Source organism: Pipistrellus hanaki, assembly GCF_964339955.1.
Source record: "Pipistrellus hanaki genome assembly, chromosome: 15".
NCBI lineage: Eukaryota > Metazoa > Chordata > Mammalia > Chiroptera > Vespertilionidae > Pipistrellus > Pipistrellus hanaki.
Genome location: NC_140517.1, coordinates 50468683 through 50488954, shown reverse-complemented (window position 1 = coordinate 50488954; position 20272 = coordinate 50468683). Strand labels below are relative to the sequence as shown.

General features: G+C 53.2%; 1 protein-coding gene and 1 long non-coding RNA gene across 2 annotated transcripts; one reads left to right on the top strand and one right to left on the bottom strand.

Annotated features, from left to right (window-relative positions):
- The first annotated feature begins 2369 nt into the window (after nt 1-2369).
- LOC311633672 lies at nt 2370-3176 on the top strand. The gene is made up of 3 exons (XR_014796989.1): nt 2370-2531; nt 2661-2708; nt 2850-3176. It is a non-coding gene; the product is annotated as an uncharacterized lncRNA (long non-coding RNA).
- Nucleotides 3177-4199: 1023 nt separating this feature from the next.
- On the bottom strand, nt 4200-19936 carry NLRP11 (NLR family pyrin domain containing 11; the record flags this gene model as incomplete). The annotated part of the gene is made up of 10 exons (XM_084906846.1): nt 4200-4239; nt 4658-4699; nt 5831-6001; nt 6259-6480; nt 9564-9734; nt 11644-11814; nt 12861-13028; nt 14591-14752; nt 16491-18042; nt 19660-19936. 10 exons carry the CDS (start codon nt 19934-19936, stop codon nt 4200-4202), a joined length of 2976 nt encoding a protein of 991 aa, XP_084762972.1.
- Between the last annotated feature and the right edge of the window lie 336 nt (nt 19937-20272).

The following is a 20272-nucleotide window of genomic DNA, read 5'->3' as shown; positions in this document are numbered from 1 at the left end:
CTCTGGGCCCATGACTCGAGGCCCCAGCGATGACGTGATGGGAACACGCGGGGCCCACAGGGCGTGTCCGTGTGAAGGGGACGCGTGGGAAGCCCAGCGCTGGGTGTGTGTGAGGGGCGATCACCTCTGAGCTCCTCTGCATGTGGCATCTGGGACGCAGGCCCCCCTGATTCTGAGGCGGGTCCCCATAAAAGAAGGCTCCTGTGGGGGCGGGCTTCCCTTGTGCTCAGGAGTTTATAGGACGTGATGCGGGGCCTCCCTCCCAGGGCTCAGCGCCAGGTCCCTCAGGTCCCCCCTCGCCCCACCAGCGCTGGACTGGGACCCGGGAAAGAGCGCGCTACCAGGGAGAGGCCGCACCCCCAGCGCTGCTCTCCCTCCAGGGGGCCCAGCTCCCTCAGTCACACCCGAAGCCCCAGTGCCTCTGGGTCTCCGCTGGCCGCAGGGGGTGGGAAGGTGCTAGCAACCCCATTTTATCCAGAGACGCGGTGCAGGACTCGGGGTGGTCCCCCTTCCAGACCCCCTCTGACTGCTCAGCGGACAATCCCTCAGCCTCTACGAACCGTGAGCTCAGCCTCCTCCTGCCCTCCACCCCCTCCCACCCGCAGGAGGGGAGGCCGGGCGCAGCGCCAGGAAGGGACAAAGTCCTCGGGGCGGGAGCGGCCCCTGCTCCTGCTCAGATGGATTCCTGGGCGCTGGTCCCCGGCAAGGTCCGCCGGGCGCACACCCCTCCCCGCGCTGGCGGTCCAGGTGGCCAGTCCCTGCGTCTCATCTTGGTGGGGCCTCCCTCCCTCTCCCCTCCTCCTCCCTCCCTGCGATCTGCCGAAGAGAGAAATCACTGGAAAACATCCTCCAGGGAGAATGAACCAGCCAGAACATGCATAAACACAGTGTGTGAGTGTGTGTGTGTGAGTGTACCATCTCATGTGAGTGTCAGGTAGGTTCATGTGGGGTGTGCTCACACCTTTAGCGCCAATAAACACAGGACAGAGCAGGGCGGGCTGTGGCCACACGGCTCCCTCCTTCCGTCCCTCCTCCCGCGGCGGCATCGCCAGGCCAGCCCTGTGGAAGGACCTCTGCAGACGCCAGGGGCGGGGTTGGGGCTGTCCTGCAAGGGCCTGGCATTCCCTCACCCCACCCCCTCAACTCCGACCCCTACCCGGACCACAACTCAGGCCTCCGAACCGCCAGGGGCCACCCCGCCATCAGCGAGGGGTAGGAGCATCAGCGCTGGGGTCGGGGGGTCACGGGGTGCAGGGGCACCGGCCCAACCTCACCGCCGGCGGGGCGGGCACAGAACCAGCTCCACCCGCGGCGCCGGGCGCGTCTCCAGAAGGGTTCCCCCGTGGCCCCGCGGCCACAGCCCCGCTGCTCTGCTCGCTGGGGGCCCAGTCTGGGCGGCCGCCCGCCCCCGGGCATCCGACGCCTGTGCGGGGCCCGCCCTGAGCCCGACTCCCTACCGCCCTGTCTGCCCCCTCCCCACCCAGACCCGACTCCCCCAGCGCTGACCTCCGCGCGGGGACCACGAGCCCCCGACAGGCCATGGCCCAGGAGCCAGAACAGACTGCGGGCCGCGTCCGGCCGAGGGGAAGGGACAGGCGGGTCCCAGGAGGGACGGTCGGGCGGCCGGGTATCCGCAAAGGCGGGTGAGGGTCCCCCAGCAACGCCATGGGGCTGAGTCCTGAGCGGGTCCCTCCGACGCCCCCTCTGGGAAGGCTTCCTGGGTCGCCCTGCGCCCCGCGGAGCCTCCTTGCCTCCCTGGTGCCAGTCCCCAGAGGCGGGGTCCTGGGAGCTGCGTGCGCGGGGCCGACTCCACAGACGCGCAGGGGTCGGGCCTGCGCGGGCGATCGCGAGTCCCAGAGGCGCGGTCGGGGGACCCAGAGCAGGAACCCCTCCACGGGGGCGGGGGGCGGCACACAGGCGCCTCCTCAGCAGGTCGCCCCCCTCCGAGCGCTGCCCGGGCCCCCTCCCAGCTGGAGGCCTGTTGGAGGGGGCACAGCTGGAGACACCCCTGCCTCCGCCCTCCCCTCTGCCCCATCCTGTGGGCACCCGCCCCGGTCCCTCAGCAAGGCCTCCAGCTCCGGCTCCTGGGGAGCACCCCTCTTTCTGAGGGAGAGGGGGCTGCACCCCGCAGAGCACAGTTTCCAGGGAGAAAAGCAGCCGCCCTGCCCAACGCCTCTGAGGACAGAGGGCGAGGCCGTGAAGCAGGGGATCCTGCGTTCCACCAAGAGCAGGTAGTAGTGCTGGTCCCACCTCCATGCCCCACACCTCGCCCACAGCCGCCAGGACAAACTCGGAGGCCAGGATCCCTGCTGAGCACAGGCCTCCAGGAGGGCAGTGGGTCCAATCCCCAGATATGCACTTCCCTCAGGTGTCCTGATCCTGCCCTGGGTCTGTACACACGCTTCTGGAAACTTCTCTGGGCCCACAATTAGGGCTTCTTCTAGGACATCATGGCCCTGCCTCCTCCCTGGTCTCTCACGGGTGTTTTCTTCCCGCGGGTGGAAAAGGAGGGAGCTATGCTCAGGCAGCCAGTGAGTATGGAGGGGTGACCCCTGAGACACTGTGACAGTGCAGAGGGAGCCATGGCGGATCGCACCCCCTTAATTCTTCTTAGTCTTCTACCCTGTGGCTCTGACCTCGTCCTGGTTTGTCCCTTTCAGACAGTGACAGCGGCCAGGGCTCTGATGTGCCTCTCTCGGCCTTTAGAGGTGAGACCTGCCATGGGGACGAGTAGGCAGAGGGGGGACTGGGCCTTGAGGAATCTGGGAATCTCAAAGCAGGAAGTGGGCTTTGAGAATGTCACCAATCACAGTCACTGCCCTGAACCTGCTCATGATTGTCCTCCACAGCGTGAGGCCGCTGCCTTGTGGGGACTGAGTGATGGAAGGTGTGTTCCTCCATTCACTTCCTGACTCAGGAACCTCTGATTGGGGGGCTGGCCCCACCCTGCCCCCCACACTTTCCTGTCAGCAGAGGTGGCTATGCCCTCCCTGTCCCCACCCCTGCCTTTACTCCCTGGTGCTCTGAGCTGCAACTTCCTGCTCTGGATTGAAATGAGACTGTGGATTGACCTGATTCTTCTATGCTCACTGTGACTACTGACTGTAATTAAAGGAGACTCTCTAATTACACGTCTTCTGAAGGGAAATAAACAGAAGCACCAAGAATTTTGCAGATTCTTGTGTATTCTGTGTTCTTTGCAGGGAGGACTGGAGAGGCAGTGAGGATGGATGGTGGTAGGGGCCTGGGCCTGTTCCGTGCTCAGTGCATCATGGGCTTTGACATGGTCACTCCCCAGCCAGGTCACCTCTCTGCTCCTCTGACCTTGTCCCTCAGGGGGACCCTGTCCCACCAGGACCTGTGGTCACAGGGACTGCCCTCCCCCAGGCCTTGTCACGTGTCCTATAGCAGCGCATCTCCAGGACCATGGACAGCGAGCCTTCCTGGGGCAGGTCATCCTGGGCTCAGGCCTGGGCCCATCCTCAGCCCTCCTCTCTTAGGTGTTTGTCTTTGCTTTGGTGGGTGTTTTGCCTGTTCCTGCTTTCATGTGTGAGTTTTGGCCTCACTTTCTGGGTGTCCCTGTGTGATAGCAGCAGGAGGCATGTTGCCTGTCAGTGTCCCACAGACCCAGCTCCCTGCACACAGGCCCCTGGTTGGAGAGATGGGTTTTCAGGCTCCTCCTGCTCTGCCTTCTTCTAGGGCCTGAACGTTCCAACCCTCTGATCAGCTGGGTGTTTCTGGGGACAGAAAGACCTGATGCTCTCCTAGCCCCTGAGCCAAGAGCCATCTCACCAGCGTCCCAAAGACACCTGTCCCTCAGGAGGTGCCCAGGGTTTTAGGAGCTCAGTGCCAGGAGCCAGGGGCAAAGATGAGACACTTTCTCTCATCCCACAGGTCTCTGCCCACAGATCCATTTAGAGAAAAGTTTTTCCACAAGTTAAGGATGCTGGCACCTTATTAGAGTCCCACCCACCCATGAACAAGAGTCCAGTCCATCCTTTCATTGAGGATGGTTATATGGTCCACACATGTATGAAAACTGCCCAAGAATCTTAGTCAGAGGAGAGATTGGAATTCAGCCACAATGTGCTATTGCTGCCCACCTCCCTGTTTGGTGGAAATGACAGAGTCACACAAAGTCAACTGTTCACAGGCATGCGGACTCCTCCCTCATATCCTCCTGGTGGGAAAGTGTTGTCTCACACCTCGTGGGAACTGCTTTGTCCGTACTCCCTGCACCTAGAGACAGAGCAGGATGGGGTGTCAGGGAGTCAGAGTCTTAGCACACCCCTGGGGAGGACAGGAGGTCACAGATGAGACGAGGGAGAGAGTGAAAGGCTCAGAAGGACAGATGGACCAAATGCAGAGACACATGTTGTCAAACGTGTGGAGGAAAGAGAAGCCTTAGCCATTGTGGCGAGAATGTGCTTGTATTCCCGAAAGATGTTCTTCCCTGACGTTCCTCAAACCACCCAACTTCACCGATGGCTCTCTCTCACGGGCTGAAAACTCCTGCCGTGCCCCCCAATCTTGTCCAATGGGGTGCCACACATGTGCGGTCACAGGGGGAACATTAGTCAAGATGCCAGCTGTCCCACTCCCCCTTTTGAAAGAAGTAATAAAAGGAGAGGGTTTAATGAGGTCACATGGATCTCACCAATCGGGAAATTCAGAGAAGTCACTGTGCCCCATGGGACACCTGTACAGGAGTGAACAGAGACAGGGAAGATAAGGGAATCAACTCCATTGGAGGCGTGAGGAAATTGGGAGGAAGCAGTGGATGTAGAGACACAAAGGTGGGAATGGAGCCTGAGAGACGCCGAGGGGAACCCGTTGGCAGCTCTACCAGGACAGGAGTGAAGGGACCACGGGTCCCCCATCCAATTAGTGACTCCACACGGCCCCTGGATAGAAGGGGACTTTCTCCGATGCACTGTGACCTTTTATTACTCCGCAGAATGCTTTTCTTACTCTGTGGACAGTGTAGGAGTTCCATAGAGAAAGCGGTTGACTCCATCACGTCCCCAAACAAATATGGACAAGAAACCTTAACCCGTTCTCCTGCCTCCCAGCCCTGATGGGAATTCCTGCCCAACACAGGGTAGGGAGGGCTGGATGGAGGCAGGTCCTCAGGGCGGTGGCTGACTTCCTCTGGAGTCTGAGGAGAGGGAATTCCAAGGCAGGTCTGGCAGCCGCAGGACAGACCTGGAAAGACTGACGTCCCCCAGGCTACAGCTGATTTCCCTGCCCTCCTTCCTTGCCCAGGACTGGTCTGTGATGTGTAGGTGGGAGTTTCTGTGGGTCACAATCGTGAACAACTCCATTGTTTCTGAGTTCAGATCCTTCACGTCCAGCCTGAAAAAATACCCAAGGAGAACTCTGTTAACCCTCCCCGCTCTAGTCTGGCTCTGTGGCCTCAGGGACCCTTCTCCCCACATGCCATTCTTCAGGCATTCTTTTTCTTTAAAATAATATTTTATTAATTGTTTCCAGAGAGGAAGTGAGAGGAATAGAGAGCTAGAAACATTGATGAGAGGGAATCATTGATCAGCTGCTCCTGCACACCCACTCCTGGAGATTGAGCTTGCAACCCAGGCACATACCCTTGAACAGAATCGAACCTGGGACCTTTACTTTGCAGGCCAATGCTCTACTCCTTGAGCCACAGCAGCTAGGACTACATATATTTTCCAAATCCCAATAGAGAAGACCATTCTTGTCATGTCCACGTGTCTGCCACCGGCCACAGCATCTGCCCTCACCTGGTACCGCCTGGCCCATCTCATCACAGAACTATCCCAGTCGCCTCGGAGGACAGAGCCCAACTCACCCGATGGTCTGAAGGACACAATCCGAGTGAGCCAGGCTCTGGAGAAGTTGCAGGATCCCGTCATCGCCCAACTTGTTCCCAAGCAGATTGATTTTCTTCAGAGTTCTGCTACTGACAAGGACGGAGGCGAGGGACGCACAGCAGCCACTGGTTAGCATGCACTCCTCCAGCCTGTGAGGAGAGAGGCACCCGGGAGTGGGCGCCAGTCCTTGGGGGCCTGGTGTGCCGAGTACGTGGGTATGGATGGGTGCCCCATACACCTCCCTCCCAAGTTGTGCACTAGAGAGTGTCATTCCGTAGAGCGTCATTCCGACAGCAGATCCACCCCTCCCGGTTCTCACGTCCCCACAGCCATTGAACGTATCCCCCTCAGCTCTTCCCAGGCTTACACAGGATTGCCCCTCCCCGCCCAGTGACCTAGGACCTACCCGATGTTCTCCAGATTGCAGTTTGGATGTCTCATAGCCCCACACAGGAGCTCCATCCCCGCATCCCCGATGTTGTTGCTCCCGAGCTCCAGGCTCTTCAGGTTGGGGTTATCTTTCAGGACATAGACCATGTACTCACAGCCCTTGTTCGTGAAAAAGCAGCCGGATATCCTGCAGAGAGGGAAGGAGCTGGAGTCACGGTCACCCTTCCCAAAAGGGTCTCAGAGCATGACGTGGTGGTGAGTGTCCTTGAACCTCCAGTTGCCCCTCCTGAGCATCCCGAAGCTCCCGATAGGATGACTAGATGCATCCCTATGTCCACAGCAGCATCGCGTAGCAGAGCCGAGACCTGGAAACCAGAACTCCTTCCCCTCGGTAGGGGAGTGCATACAAAAGTGGCGGCAGGATAACTCCTACCATTTGCAACAGCGTGGATGGAGCTGGAGACCATCACGCTAAGCGAAATAAGCCAGTTGTAGAAAGATAAGTATCACGTGATCTCACACATTTGGGGAATATAATGAACAATCTAAACCAATGAACAAAACAGATCAAGAGACAGAGAAGCATCGATCAGATGCTCAAATGCCTGAAACCAACCAGTTTCACTAAAAGAGAGAAGTGGACAGGAAGCCAGGAAGGCTGGTCCACAAAATGAATTGCTCTAACCCACTCACCCTTTAGTTGAGACATGGTTAGCTGAAGCAGCCTCCACCTTGTTTGTCCCGTGTAAGTGTCTGTTATTTCCTGCCTAAGGGCTACATGTAAATTCCTGTGTCTCCTGCCTAAGATGTTTTCCCCAAAGCCTCACTAAAAGGGATGGCAGGGCCAGAGCAGGGAGTAGTTCTCCCACTAGAGTTGGACTACCGCCTGGCCCCCCCATATCGCCCAATTGAATTTCTTCAAGTCTCTTTTCATTTGTGTGTGGCCCTTCTCCAGAACCCGAACCCTGAATTGGAACCCTTTCCACGCAGGACGTGAAAGATTCCAACCTCAGGGGGAAGTCCGGGGAGGGTGGGAATAAAGGGGAGAGATCAACCAAAGGAGTTGCAGGCATGCATAGAAGCCTAACCTATGGACACAGACACTAGAGGGGGGTGAGGGCCTCAGTGGGGGTGAGATGAGAGAGCAATGGGCGGGATAAGGGTACACATGTAAGTGCCTTAATCAATTAACCAATAAAAAAGTTGTGGCACATTTACGCGATGGAATACAACGTGGCGGTAAAAAGGAAGGGAATCTTACCTTTTGCAGCAGCATGGATGGACCTGGAGACTAGGATGCCACATGAAATAAGTCAGTCAGAGAAAGACAAATACCAGGTGACCTCACATGTGGACACCAATGAACAAAACTGACGAACAAAACAGAAGCAGAGCCATAGAAGCGTGGAGCATACCGACAAATGTCCAAGTGGAGGGGGAAGAGGGATCCATAAAAGAAGGTGAATGGTTGGCCAAAGCACATATATGCATCAGCCATAGACACAGGCAAGCCTGTGGTGATGGCCAGAGGGAAGGAGTGGCAGGGACTGGGTAGATGGGGGCTACATGGGGCAAGTGGGAACATCAGGAATAGTGTGAACAGCTAAAATAAAAGGTAGAGAAAGAACAGTCAGGTAATATTCGAAGTTCTAACTGGATACGATCTCAGCTCCTATTATTCTATCTAATAAAAGAGTAATATGCAGATTGATCATCACTCCAACACAATATGGCTGCCCTCATGTGGTCCATGATCCTGCTCCTATGTGGACACAAGATGGCCACCACTAGATGGCCAGCAGGAGAGGGCAGTTGGGAGGGACCAGGCCTGCAATGGAGGACAGTTGAGAGGGAGGAGGCCTGCAAGGGAGGGCAGTTGGGGGTGATAAAGTCTTCAGGGGAGGGCAGTTAGGAGTGACCAGGCTGGCAGAGGATGGCAGTTGGGGGCAAACAGCCTGGCAGGGGAGGAGGTACCATCAATCAGGCTGGCATGGGAGTAGTTAGGAGGTGATCAAGCTGGCAGGCAGAAGCTGTTAGGGGCAATTAGGAAGGCAGGCAGGCAAGCAATTGGGAACCAGCAGTCCTGAATTGTGAGAGGGATGTCCGACTGCCCATTTAGGCCCGATCCTGGTGGGTAGTTGGACATCCTTTGAGGGGTCCCAGTTTGGAGACATCCCTCTACCCCGTGCACAAATTTCGTGAACCGGGCCTCTAGTGATTTCATAATCAGGGAAACAGACAGATCACTGTAAGCATTTTGTATATATTCTCATTGATTTCAGAGAGGAAAGGCGAGGGAGAGAGGAAGATAGAAACATCGATGATGAGAATCATGGATTGGCTTCCTCCTTCACACCCCCTCCTGGGGGATCAAGCCCGTTACCCATTCATAGGCCATGACTGGGAATCGAACCGTGATCTCCTGGTTCATATATTGATCCTCAACCATTGAGCCATGCCAGCTGGGCTGTGAAGTATTTTTGTCTGATGACTCAGATAACAAAAAAAAATTTTTTTTTTTTTTTAAATTCCATTGGCTGCCGAAAGCGGTTTGGCTCAATGGATAGAGCGTCGGCTTGGGGACTGAAGTGTCCCGGGTTCGATTCCGGTCGAGGGCATGTACCTTGGTTGTGGGCACATCCCCAGTGGGGGGTGTGCAGGAGGCAGCTGATCGATTACTCTCTCTCATCGATGTTTCTAACTCTATCCCTCTCCCTTCCTCTCTGTATAAAATCAATAAAATATATTAAAAAAAAAATAAATTCCAGTGGCTATTCAATATTTTGTATCCATTTCTGGCGTACAGCACAGTGGCTATACAATTATGTGATTGATGAAGCGATCAGATGCCATTTCCAGTCTGTGTTTTTGTAGTGCTAGACTTGAGCTCCAAGGAGTTGTTTTCGGCAACCTCTTTGGATGCTCATTCCTCTCCCTTCCCTACTCACGTCCACAGCCAACATCATCGCCTGGCTGTTGTTGGCCCAGTGGCCAGAGCCTCACCCCATGCAGCCAAGGTGGACGGTTCCATTCCCAGTCACGGGCGTGTACCTGAGCTGCAGGCTCCATGCCTGGCATGGGCTGGAGGCAACCCATCGATGTGTCTCTCTCTCATCAATCTCCCTCTGTGCCTCTGTCTCTATCTCCCCTGTCCTCCTTCCCTCCCTTCTACTTTGTAAATATTAACAATAACAACAATAAGAACAACGAATCCTCAGGTAGGAGCCACAACAGTAAAACAAGACAACTCCCGTCCTCAAACCCTTTCCCGGGAGCCACGCGGCTGTCCCAGGAAGACGCAGCGGCGGTGGGAGGACTTACTCCAGCTCCCGCACGGAGCAGGTGGGGAACACCAGGGCCATCATCAGCGCCAGCACTCCGCTATCTCGTATGTTATTCACGCTCACATCCAGGTGCTTCAAGGTTACGGTGAGGACCAGACTTTTCGCGATTAAGCTGATGGAACGTAATGAGAGACAACAGAAGAGCAACCTGCGGGCAATCAAAAAGAGGAGGAGGATGCCGAAACCGGTGTGGCCCAGTGGAGAGAGCGTTGTCCTCTGGACTGAAGGGTCCCGTGTTCGATTCTGGTCAAGGGCATGTACCTTGGTTGTGGGCACATCCCCATTGGTGGGTGTGCAAGAGGCAGCTGATCCATGTTTCTCTCTCATCAGTTTCTAGCTTTCTATCCCTCTCTGTAAAAACTCAATAATATATATATATATATATATATATATATATATATATATATATTTATAAAAGTAGAAAGAAGAAAAGGAGGAAGAGAAGGAGGAAGAGGAGGAGGAGAAGGAGGAAGAGGAGGAGGAAGAGAAGAATGAAGAGGAAGAGAAGAAGAAGAGGAGGAGGAAGACAAGGAGGAGAAGCATGAGAAGGAGGAGCAGGAGGAAGAGGAGGAGAAAGAGGAAGAGAAGAAGTTTCTGAGTCAATAACACAGTTCAACCACCTGAGATATTCTAAAATTAGACATGGTGATTGTATTGGACTTTGAGCACATGGAAATACCATTGGAAGTATACATTATCATTGTTTGTTAATCCCCACCTGTGGATATTTTTCTCATTGATTTTTTATTTATTTATTTATTTATTTTTAGTATTTAAATTTTACAGCCCTTACTGCTTTGGCTCAGTGGATAGAGCATCAGCCTGAGGACTGAAGGGCCCCAGGTTCAATTCCAGTCAAGGGAATGCACCTTGGTTGCGGGCACATCCCCATTAGGGGTTTTGCAGAAGGCAGCTGATTGATGTTTTTTAACTCTCTATCCCTCTCCCTTCCTCTCTGTAAAAATTCAATAAGATATATTTTTAAAAATAAAGTATTACAAATAGTAATACATATGTTTCCTTTCCCCCCTTTTGTTCTCCCCCCAGCCTCTCCTACCCCTGGCACATGCCCTCCCTCCCTCCCACCCAGTGTCCATGTCCATTGGTTATGCGTACATGCGTACAAACAAGTCCTTCAACTTTCTTAAAGAGACACTGGAAGGGAGAGGGAGGCAGAGAGAGGCACAAATCGGTTGCCTTCTGCACGCGTTCCTACTGGGACCTGGGATAAAACCTATGACTCATGTAGGTGCCCTTGACTGGGATTTGAATCCAAAACTCTTCCATGCCCAGGCCAGCACGCTAACCACTGAGACACACTGGCCAGGGATGAATGTCAACTGTAGAGTGCATATTATGGGATGTGAATCAAATCTCAAATCTGTCCAAAAAAAAAAAAAAATCAAACAGGAAACAAATCATGAAGATGGCATTCTTAGGTGACACTACACCTATTAGGAATGTCAGTATCAAGCCAATAACTTCTGGCCCGTTTTTGAACAGGAGTAACATTACGTAATACTGGAATTAATTACTTACAGGGTTCCTCAGGGACCAGAAAGATCCTAGAACAACGAGGCTCTGAAGACAATGAATGTGTATTTTGAGACTTGGAGTTAGAAAGAAGAACGTGTATTATCCTTTTTCCTTAAATCACTGAGCAAGACCATTAAGTCTAAATTACAGAGATAGGCCAAAACTGGTTTGGCTCAGTGGATAAAGCATCAGCCTGAGGACTGAAGGGTCCTGGGTTCGATTCTGGTCAAGGGCATGTACTTTGGTTGTAGGCACATCCCCAGTAGTGGGTGTGCAACAGGCAGGTGATCAATGATTCTCTCTCATCGATGTTTCTAACTCTCTATCTCTCTCTCTCCCTCTCTTTAAAAAAAAAAAAAAATCAATAAACAGCAACCTTGACCTAGGAGGGACCATGCTTTATCCAACGGGAGCTACCGGGCCGGCCTCTGCCACACCCACCAGGGTGCTTGGACCACACACTCAGACATCCATCCTCCAGACCACATGCGTCCATGGTGGAACCACATAGGGCGACTCACACCAGTGACTCGAGCACACAGTTCGGATGGTACAGAGCGTCACAGAAGATTTTCAGCCCGTCCATGCTCAGCGCGTTTTTGGACAAGGTCAGCTTCTTCAGCGTCTTGCTGCTGAGGAGGAGGGAGGCGAGGTGTCTGTAGGCAGTGGTTTCCAAGTTGCAGTTCGTTAAGCTGCAGGAGGGAAATGCACACGGGTGGTGTGAGGCGCTCTGGGTTTCCAAGCCATCTCTCATCTCTTTCCAGAGGGACCAGCTCCAATCGAGGGAGGGGACACCTGCTAAACACGACCCACAAGCATCCTTCTCCGCGTCTCACTTGCCCCTCTGCAGCTCTCCAAGTTCAAATTCGGGCCAAGTTTGGAGATGGAGTAGGCAGTTCTTCCCCCGACCCCGACCCCCACCCCAATGCCTCTTCCCTGTGTTTCAGAATTCTAACTCGGGTATCAAGACATTCATTGTAGCCCTAACCGGTTGTCTCAGTGGATAGAGCGAGGGCCTGTGGACTGAAGGCTCCCAGGTTCAATTCCGGTCAAGGGCACATCCTCAGTAGGTGGTGTGCAGGAGGCAGCTGATCAATGTTTCTCTCTAATCGGTGTTTCTAACTTTCCACCCATCTCCCTTCTCTCTGTGAAAAATCACTAAAGTATATATAAAAAATAATACTAATAAAATAAAAATTAAAAAAAACACATTCAACATACCATCACATTTACGGGGACGTCTGATTCCCAGCCCTCCGACATAAGCTATGCTGTCTTATTGTGCAATTGGCTCTTGACTCACTTCCTGACTTTGTCTAACATTCTCCTCATCGACACGCGATGCCGTCTTCCCTCTCTACCCTCTGACATTGGCGGGAGAGAAATAAACCACGAGCCAAAAACCTTCTGGGGCCAAAACCCATTTGGCTCGGTAGATAGAGCGTCAGTCTGCAGAATGAAGGGTCCCAGGTTCCATTCTGGTCAAGGGAATGTACCTTGGTTGCAAGCACATCCCCAGTGGAAGGGTGCAGGAGGCAGCTGATCAATGTTTCTCTCTCATTGATGTTTCTAGCTCTCTATCCCTCTCCCTTCCTCTCTGTAAAAAATCAGTAAGATATATTTAAAAACAAACAAACAAAGAGCCCCACCCCCCGAACACTCAGCTCTCCCCCCCAACCTTACCCCCCCCCCCCGGGCATCCCCCCTCACAGTGTCCATCAGTTGGGTGGAGACCCACCTCAGGTGCTGGATGCTGCACCCCGGGTCGGTGAAGACCTGGTGCAGCAGCGAGAACACCTTCCAAGAGACGGGCATGCAGCTCAGGCAGAGGCTCGCCAGGTTCCGGCTCTGAACCACCGCCTTGAAGATGTCTTCGAACCTGGTGTTGACCGAGAAGTAGGTCAGCCTGCCAGAGAGGAAACAGCAGGAGAGCTCCGGTCAAGGTCAGAGGTCACTGTGCACATCTTCTCCGCGGGTTTCCCTGCCTGCCCTACTCCCTTCTAGAACTTTCCTGAGTGTGGACCACTTCTCCCCAGACCTTTTGGCATCTCAGATTCCCTGGAAAGGCCAATGACCTCGACTAACCCCCCAATCAGACTGCTGACTTGGAAATGACCCTCTAGCCTTGTACCATAGGAGCTTCCTCTGAGCGGGACCCCTAAGGGACGCCCGCAAACCACACACACACCCATCTGCATGTGAAATAAAACCATGTGTGTATACCATGACAGTAAAGACCATTCATGCTCATGGCTAATGCACCCATAGGAGGATGCACACGTTAATTGTTCACATTAAATAAATATATATTTACCAAAGCCGATTTCGCTCAGTGGAAAGAGTGTCGGCCTGCAGACTGAAAGGTCCCAAGTTTGATTCCATTCAAGGGCATATACCTTGGTTGCTGGCACATCCCCAGCAGGGGGTGTGCAGGAGGCAGCTGATCAATGATTCTTTCTCATCGATGTTTCTATTGTAACTCTCCATCCCTCTCTCTTCCTCTCCGTAAGAAAATCAATAAAATATATTTTTTTTAAATATATTTTTATTGATTTTTTACAGATAGGAAGGGAGAGGGATAGAGAGTTAGAAACATCAACCAGCTGCCTCCTGCACACCTCCCACTGGAAATGTGCCCACAACTAAGGTACATGCCCTTGACCGGAATCGAACCGGCCACCTAGGTAAGTGCCCTTGACAGGCAATAGAACTACCATCCTCTCTCACTCTCCCTTCCTCTCTGAAAACCAATGATGCCCAGGATGGCATGCCTCGGTTATATTAGAGTGTTGGCCCTGCCGGAAACAAATCAGTTTCACTAAAAGAGAGATGTTGACAGGAAGCCAGGAAGGCTGGTCCACAACCTTAACTGCTCTAATCACTCACCCTTTAGTGGAGACATACAATAGTTAGCTAAGGCAGCCTTCACCTTGTTTGTCGCATGTTTGTTATTTCCTGCCTAAGGGCTACATGTAAATTCCTGTGTACCCTGCCTAAGATGTCTTCTCCAAAGCCTCACTAAAAGCCATGGCAGGGCCAGAGCAGGGAGTAGTTCTCCCACTAGAGTTGGACTACCGCCTGGCCCCCCATATCGCCCAATTGAATTTCTTCAAGTCTCTCTTTTCATTTGTGTGCGGCCCTTCTCCAGAACCCGAACCCTGAGTTGGAAATCTTTCCACGTGGGGCGTGAAAGAGATTCCTATATGGCCCCAATACTGAAGGGTCTCAGGTTCTACTCCTTTCAAGGGCGACTACCATAGCATATTATTTTTTTATTATTATAGAAATCCCATGGACACAGACAATACGATGGTGAAGGCCTGGAGAAGGGGGTGGGGACAGGCTAGAAGGGGTAGACGGAAGGGACAAGGGATACATGCAATACTTCCAACAATATTTTTTTAAAAGGAAAATTTAAATATCCACACCCATTATTCCTGTTCCCCAAAGGACTGAGGTAACACCTACTCGAGTGTCTGAAGGTGACAGTCGGGATGGCTCAGGGCCTTACACAGCACCCTGTCGGCGGTGTCGTCCAGGTCGGTGTTACAGAGCTCCAGTTCCTGGAGGGACTCCCTGGTGTGGAATAACGTGCAGATGTCTCTCCAGTGGGCGAGGCTCTTCATTATTCTACGTGGAGAAAAGAATGCAATTCTCCGGAGATTCAGAGGACAAGGCATTCACTAAGACATCCATTTACCAGCCCAGACGTAGAGCCAGGCAGGAGGAAACAAAAAATGGCCACATGGGTAACAACAGCATCTGGCATGGCCATGGCATACTCAGCCCCATGTTGGTGCCATGTACCGAGCCAGCTCAGCCAGGTTTGCTGAGCCTGAGAGGGGGCGGTGAAGGATGGAGAAAAGACAGACAAGAGAAGAAAAAAGCTGGGTCCAGGTGGGACACCCTCCCCTCTAATGGAGAGCTAGCGACAGTGCCACAGACTACAAGCTGTGTCTTGATTTTACAGCCAGATTCCACAGGGCAAAGGAAAGGCCTGGTCAAGGTGTTTATAACATTCTCTGGACTTCAATCCTACTCAATTACTTGTACCTGAACTCCATCAACCCACATCACTCAGGCCACATGATCGGACCATAGGTTCACGCTTACAACTAGAGCTGTTGGCTCTAATTGTGCTGGGAGGGCTCTGCCCTCCAGGCTGGGACTTGCATGTGGCCAGGTTCAAGCCTCAGCCCTCTCATTAGTCTGAGGCTTGAACCTGTCCAAATGCTGTGGCTGTTTTCCACACATCCAGCCCCAAGAAAGAAATCGGGGAGTCTGTAGACAGGCAAGGGTCAACGTCTTGAGTGCACTGCTTTGAGAGTCATGATGTTCACTATTAAGAAACGCCAGTGATTGTTTAATATGTTTTTATTGTTTTGAGAGAGAGAGAGAGACAGACAGAGAGAAAGAAGAAACATCAATTGGCTGCAATATGCATGCCCCCTACTGGAGATCAAGGCCACATCCCAGGCCATGATCCAACCAACTGAGCCACACTGGCCAGGGCCCACCCTCTATTTTTTGAAACATATTTTTTTATTGATTTCAGAGAGGCAGGGAGAGGGGAGAGAGACAGAAACATCAAGGATGAGAGAGAATAACTGATCGGCTGCCTCCTGCATGCCCCACACTGGGGATCAAGCCTGTAACCCAAGCATGTGCCCTGACCGGGAATCAAACTGTGACCTCCTGGTTCATAGATCAATGATCAACCCTGGCTGGGCACTCATCCTCCTTTATATCTAAGCCACCGCCAACCCTCACCTGAACTAATGCAGTAGCCTTAGTGCCCTTACCCCTAAGTCTATTCTCACCACAGCAACAGTCTCATTCTTCTGGTTTTCCTACCTTTTCTGGCTAAAGCCAGTTATTACAGTGACCTACAGGGCCCTTTAATATCAGCCCCCATTATCTCTCTAACCTCATTTCCTACTATTCTCCCCCCTCACCACTACCACCACACATACGCGCGCACACACACACACACACACACACACACACTCACTTCATTTCGTACCAGCCTCCTTATTCTGTTTTAAACATATATTTTCTTGCTCTAACTGGTTTGGCTCAATGGATAGAGCATCAGCCTGTGGACTCAAGGGTCCTGGTTCGATTCTGGTCAAGGGCATGTACCTTGGTTGCGGGCACATCCCTGGTGGGGGGTTGTGCTGGAGGCAGCTGATGGATGTTTCTCTCTCATCGATGTTTATGGCTCTCTCTCCCTCTCCCTTCCTCTCTGTAAAAGATCAAAGAAATATATTTTTTAAAAATAAATAAATATAAGCAGACTAACACTAATGAAAGTTCTCCTTTAAAAAAACAACAATGAACGATAACAGGAATGCTTTGGAAGACTCACCTAGGCGTGGGTTGCTCCTTGGACTTGTTTTCGAAGACGTTCTGGACCGTCAGCTTGAGCTTCCGCAGACGCCGGCAGTGCCCCAGGCAGTAGGACGAGACCATCAGGTCCCGGTGGTCTCTCACGTAGAAGGCCGCCTCCAGGAAGGCATCCATGGCCCGCTGCACGTACCCCTCCTCCTGGTTCTCAAAGAGGCCGTGGAACAGGGGGGTGTGGTGCCCGAGGGCCTTGGGGTTCTCCCCGAAACGCCTCATCTCTGCGAGCAGGTGCTGCCCGACGTGGTCCGTCCGGAGGCTGCAGCCGAGGGCCTCCTCGAAAGTCTGCCTCCTCTCCTCGTTCAGGAGGCCGAACAGGGACGCCAGGACGGCGCCAAAATCATCGCCCAGCTCCCGCTTGCCCCGGCACCGTCCCCTGGCCGTCACCGAGGGCAGCCCGTGCTCCTGCAGCGGCAGCAGGAATGCCACCGCGGCACAGAATTCCTGGATGTTCGTGTGCACGAACCGGTAGTGGCCCTTTGGGTGGCTGCTGGGCCAGAGGACCTCCAGGCCCAGCAGCATGGCGATGTCCGCCTGGCTGAACCCCACGCTGCCCAGGTCCTCCTCGGTGAAGTGCAGTGTGTGATGGAGCAACCCCTCCAGGGCCAGCAAGCAGAGGCTCTGCAGGGGCACCCGGGGGCGCCCGTCGACCGGGGAGATGAGCATTTCCGCCAGGAAGTGGGTGTAGACGTCGGTGAGCGTCTGGCACGCACGCTTGAGGTCGGCCCCCCGGTCCATGAGCCGCTGGAGGGCCATGCAGGTGACCCAGCAGAGCACGGGCACCTGGCACAGGTGCAGGAAGAGCTCGCTCCTCTGTACCAGCTGAAAGGCGGCCTCGGCCTGCGGGCCGTTCCGGAAGAACAGGCTGAAGTACTTGAGCCTCTTCTCCCGGGAGAAGGACAGGGTCATGAGCGGGTCCGTCTTCTTCATGAGGTCCCAGGTGACCGCCTGGCCCCGGGGCCGGGATGCGATGAGGAAGCGGCAGCCCGGGGCCAGCTTCCTGGTCAGCAGGCTGGCCACCAGCACGGCCGCGGGTAGCCGCCGCCAGGCATGGGCGCACAGAGCCTTCTTGCTGATGCGGAATTCGAGGTCCACGTCGTCCAGGTCCTCGAGGATGAACAGGAGCTTCTGGGGCTCGGCCAGGATGTCGGCCACGGGGGCCCGGCCCTCCGGCCAGTCCCGGGACACCAGCTGGGCCAGGCTGCCCGAGGCCAGCTGGTTGACGGTGTGCGAGGGCAGGTGGAACACGTAGGAGAAGACGTCGGCCCAGAGGTTGCCGCTGGCCCACGCGTGCAGCGCCCCCCGCAGGACCATGGTCTTCCCGGCCGCCTGCCGTCCGATCAGGAACACGTTCAGGGCCTTGGACGCCTCCGGGCTCACGTGGCGGAAGACGAAGTCGAACTTGCCGACGAGCTCCCGGGTCATGTCTTGGCAGAAGGCGTCGTGGATGCGGTTGCTCAGGAATTGATCCCCGCGGAGCTTTTCCTTTAGGAGCGTCTTGTGGGCTTCCTTGTTCCCTACGTGGGTGGGTACCGGGCAGAGGAAGAGGCGGGACAGAGATGAGACTTCAAGGTACACACACAAACACACGCAGAAAGAGCACACAGAACACAAGTTTCGCCCTGACCAGCGTGGTTCGGTGGATAGAGCATCGGCTTGGGGACTGAAGGGTCCAGGGTTCCTTTTCCTGTCAAGGTCACATGTGGGGATGGTGAGCTTCATCCCCAGCAGGGGGCGTGCAGGAGGCAGCCGATCTATGGTTCTCTCTCATCATGGATGTTTCCATCTCTCTCTCTCCTTCTCCCTTCCTCTCTGAAATCATTAAAAACATATATTTTTTTAAAAGTCAAAGAATATATTTTTTAAAAATAGTTGTGTATTGGTTTTTTTTATTTTTTTATTTATTTTTTTTTACTTTAGAGAGAGAGAGAGAGGGGAAAGGAATGGGGGGAGAGAGATAAAAACGTCAATGAAGAGAGAAGCATCATCATCAACTGGCTGCTTCCTGTATTCCCCTGCTGGGGATGAAGGCCACAACAGTGGAATTTTCCATGACCAGGAACTGACCCATCAACCTCTTGGTGCATGGGCTGATGCTCAACCACAGAGCCACACCAGCCGGGCTCCAACAGCACTTTGTTTGGGTAGATCTAACCCTTCCGTCAGCTCCTTTCATGAAGTCAGTCGGCATGAGGGAAGAAAACATGGGTAGAATCAGAAAGTCACGAGGTGAGACAAGAGCCACACCCAAGTCCTCTGATTCTGTGCAGGTCTGAAGACCGGCTCTTTCGGGGGGAGGGGATGGAGACGTCACTTGATCAAAATGACCAGTCTAGGCGGTATCCTCTCACACCTGTCAGAATGGCTGCCACCAACAAATCAACAAACGACAAGTGCTGGCGAGGATGTGGAGAAAAAGGAACCCTCGTGCACTGCTGGTGGGAATGCAGACTGGTGCAGCCACTGTGGAGAACAGTATGGCGTTTCCTCAAAAAAACTCGCATTTGACCCAGCGATCTCACTCCTAGGAATATATCCCAAGAAACTAGAAACACCAGTCAGAAAGGATATATTCACCCCTATGTTCATAGCGGCACAATTCACCATAGCTAGGATTTGGAAACAGCCTAAGTGCCCATCAGCAGATGAGTAGATCAAAAAACCTATGGTCCATCTACACAATGGAATACTATGCTGCCATAAAAAAGAAGGAATTCTTACCATTGGCAGCAACCTGGATGGAATTAAAGAACATTATGCTGAGTGAAATAAGCCAGTGAAAGAAAAACACCACATGACCTCACTCATTTGTGGATAATAAAGAACATTATACACAGATGAACAAAAATATAGATACAGATGCAGTAAAGCAACAAACAGACTGTCAAATTACAGCAGGGAGGGGTGGGAGGTATGGGGGAGATAAGGGATCAACCAAAGGACTTGTATGCATGCATAGAAGCATGACCAATGAACGCAAAACTCTGGGGAGGGAGGGCATGTATGGGAGTTGGTTGGGGGGGGGGGGATTGGTAAGATATGTACACAATAATACCTTAATAAAAACATGAAAAAAACAAAAACCAACCACTCTCCCTAAACACTACCCGCCCCACCCCCAACCCACGACTCACGGTTCCGCCTGGCGTCGATGATCTCACAGAGGTCTCTCCGCGGGATCTTGTGGAAGATGCTGTACAGCAGATTCCAGAGGTGCTGGACCTCGTACGACATCGTTAGCTGGTTGGCCAGCTGCGGCTTCTCTTCGCTGAGCTCCAGCCTGGGGATGGCCACGAGGCCCATCCCCGCGCACTCCTGGCCCAGCAGGTTCCTCAGACTGTGGCACTCCTTCCTGCTGAGCTTCTCCAGGTACCACAGCAGGTCAGTGTCAGGGGGCTCTGACTCTGCCATCGTGTGTCTCTAGCGAGAACCTGCAGGACCAGAGGATACAGGATCTAGAGAACCAAGAGGGAGCCAGAGTGTCATTCCTCAGGGGCAGCCGCTCTTTCGAAGTGGACTCAGTAGAAAACAAAACAAAACAAACACCAAAAAGAACAACAACAACAACAACCACAAAAGATGAAACAAAAAGCACTTGTGGCCTAATATGAGGTCCTTTTAAAAAAATTATATACATATATATATATATATATATATATATATATATATAATTGATTTTTTTACAGAGAGGAAGGGAGAGAGAGTTAGAAACATCAATGTGAGAGAAACATCCATCAGCTGCCTCTT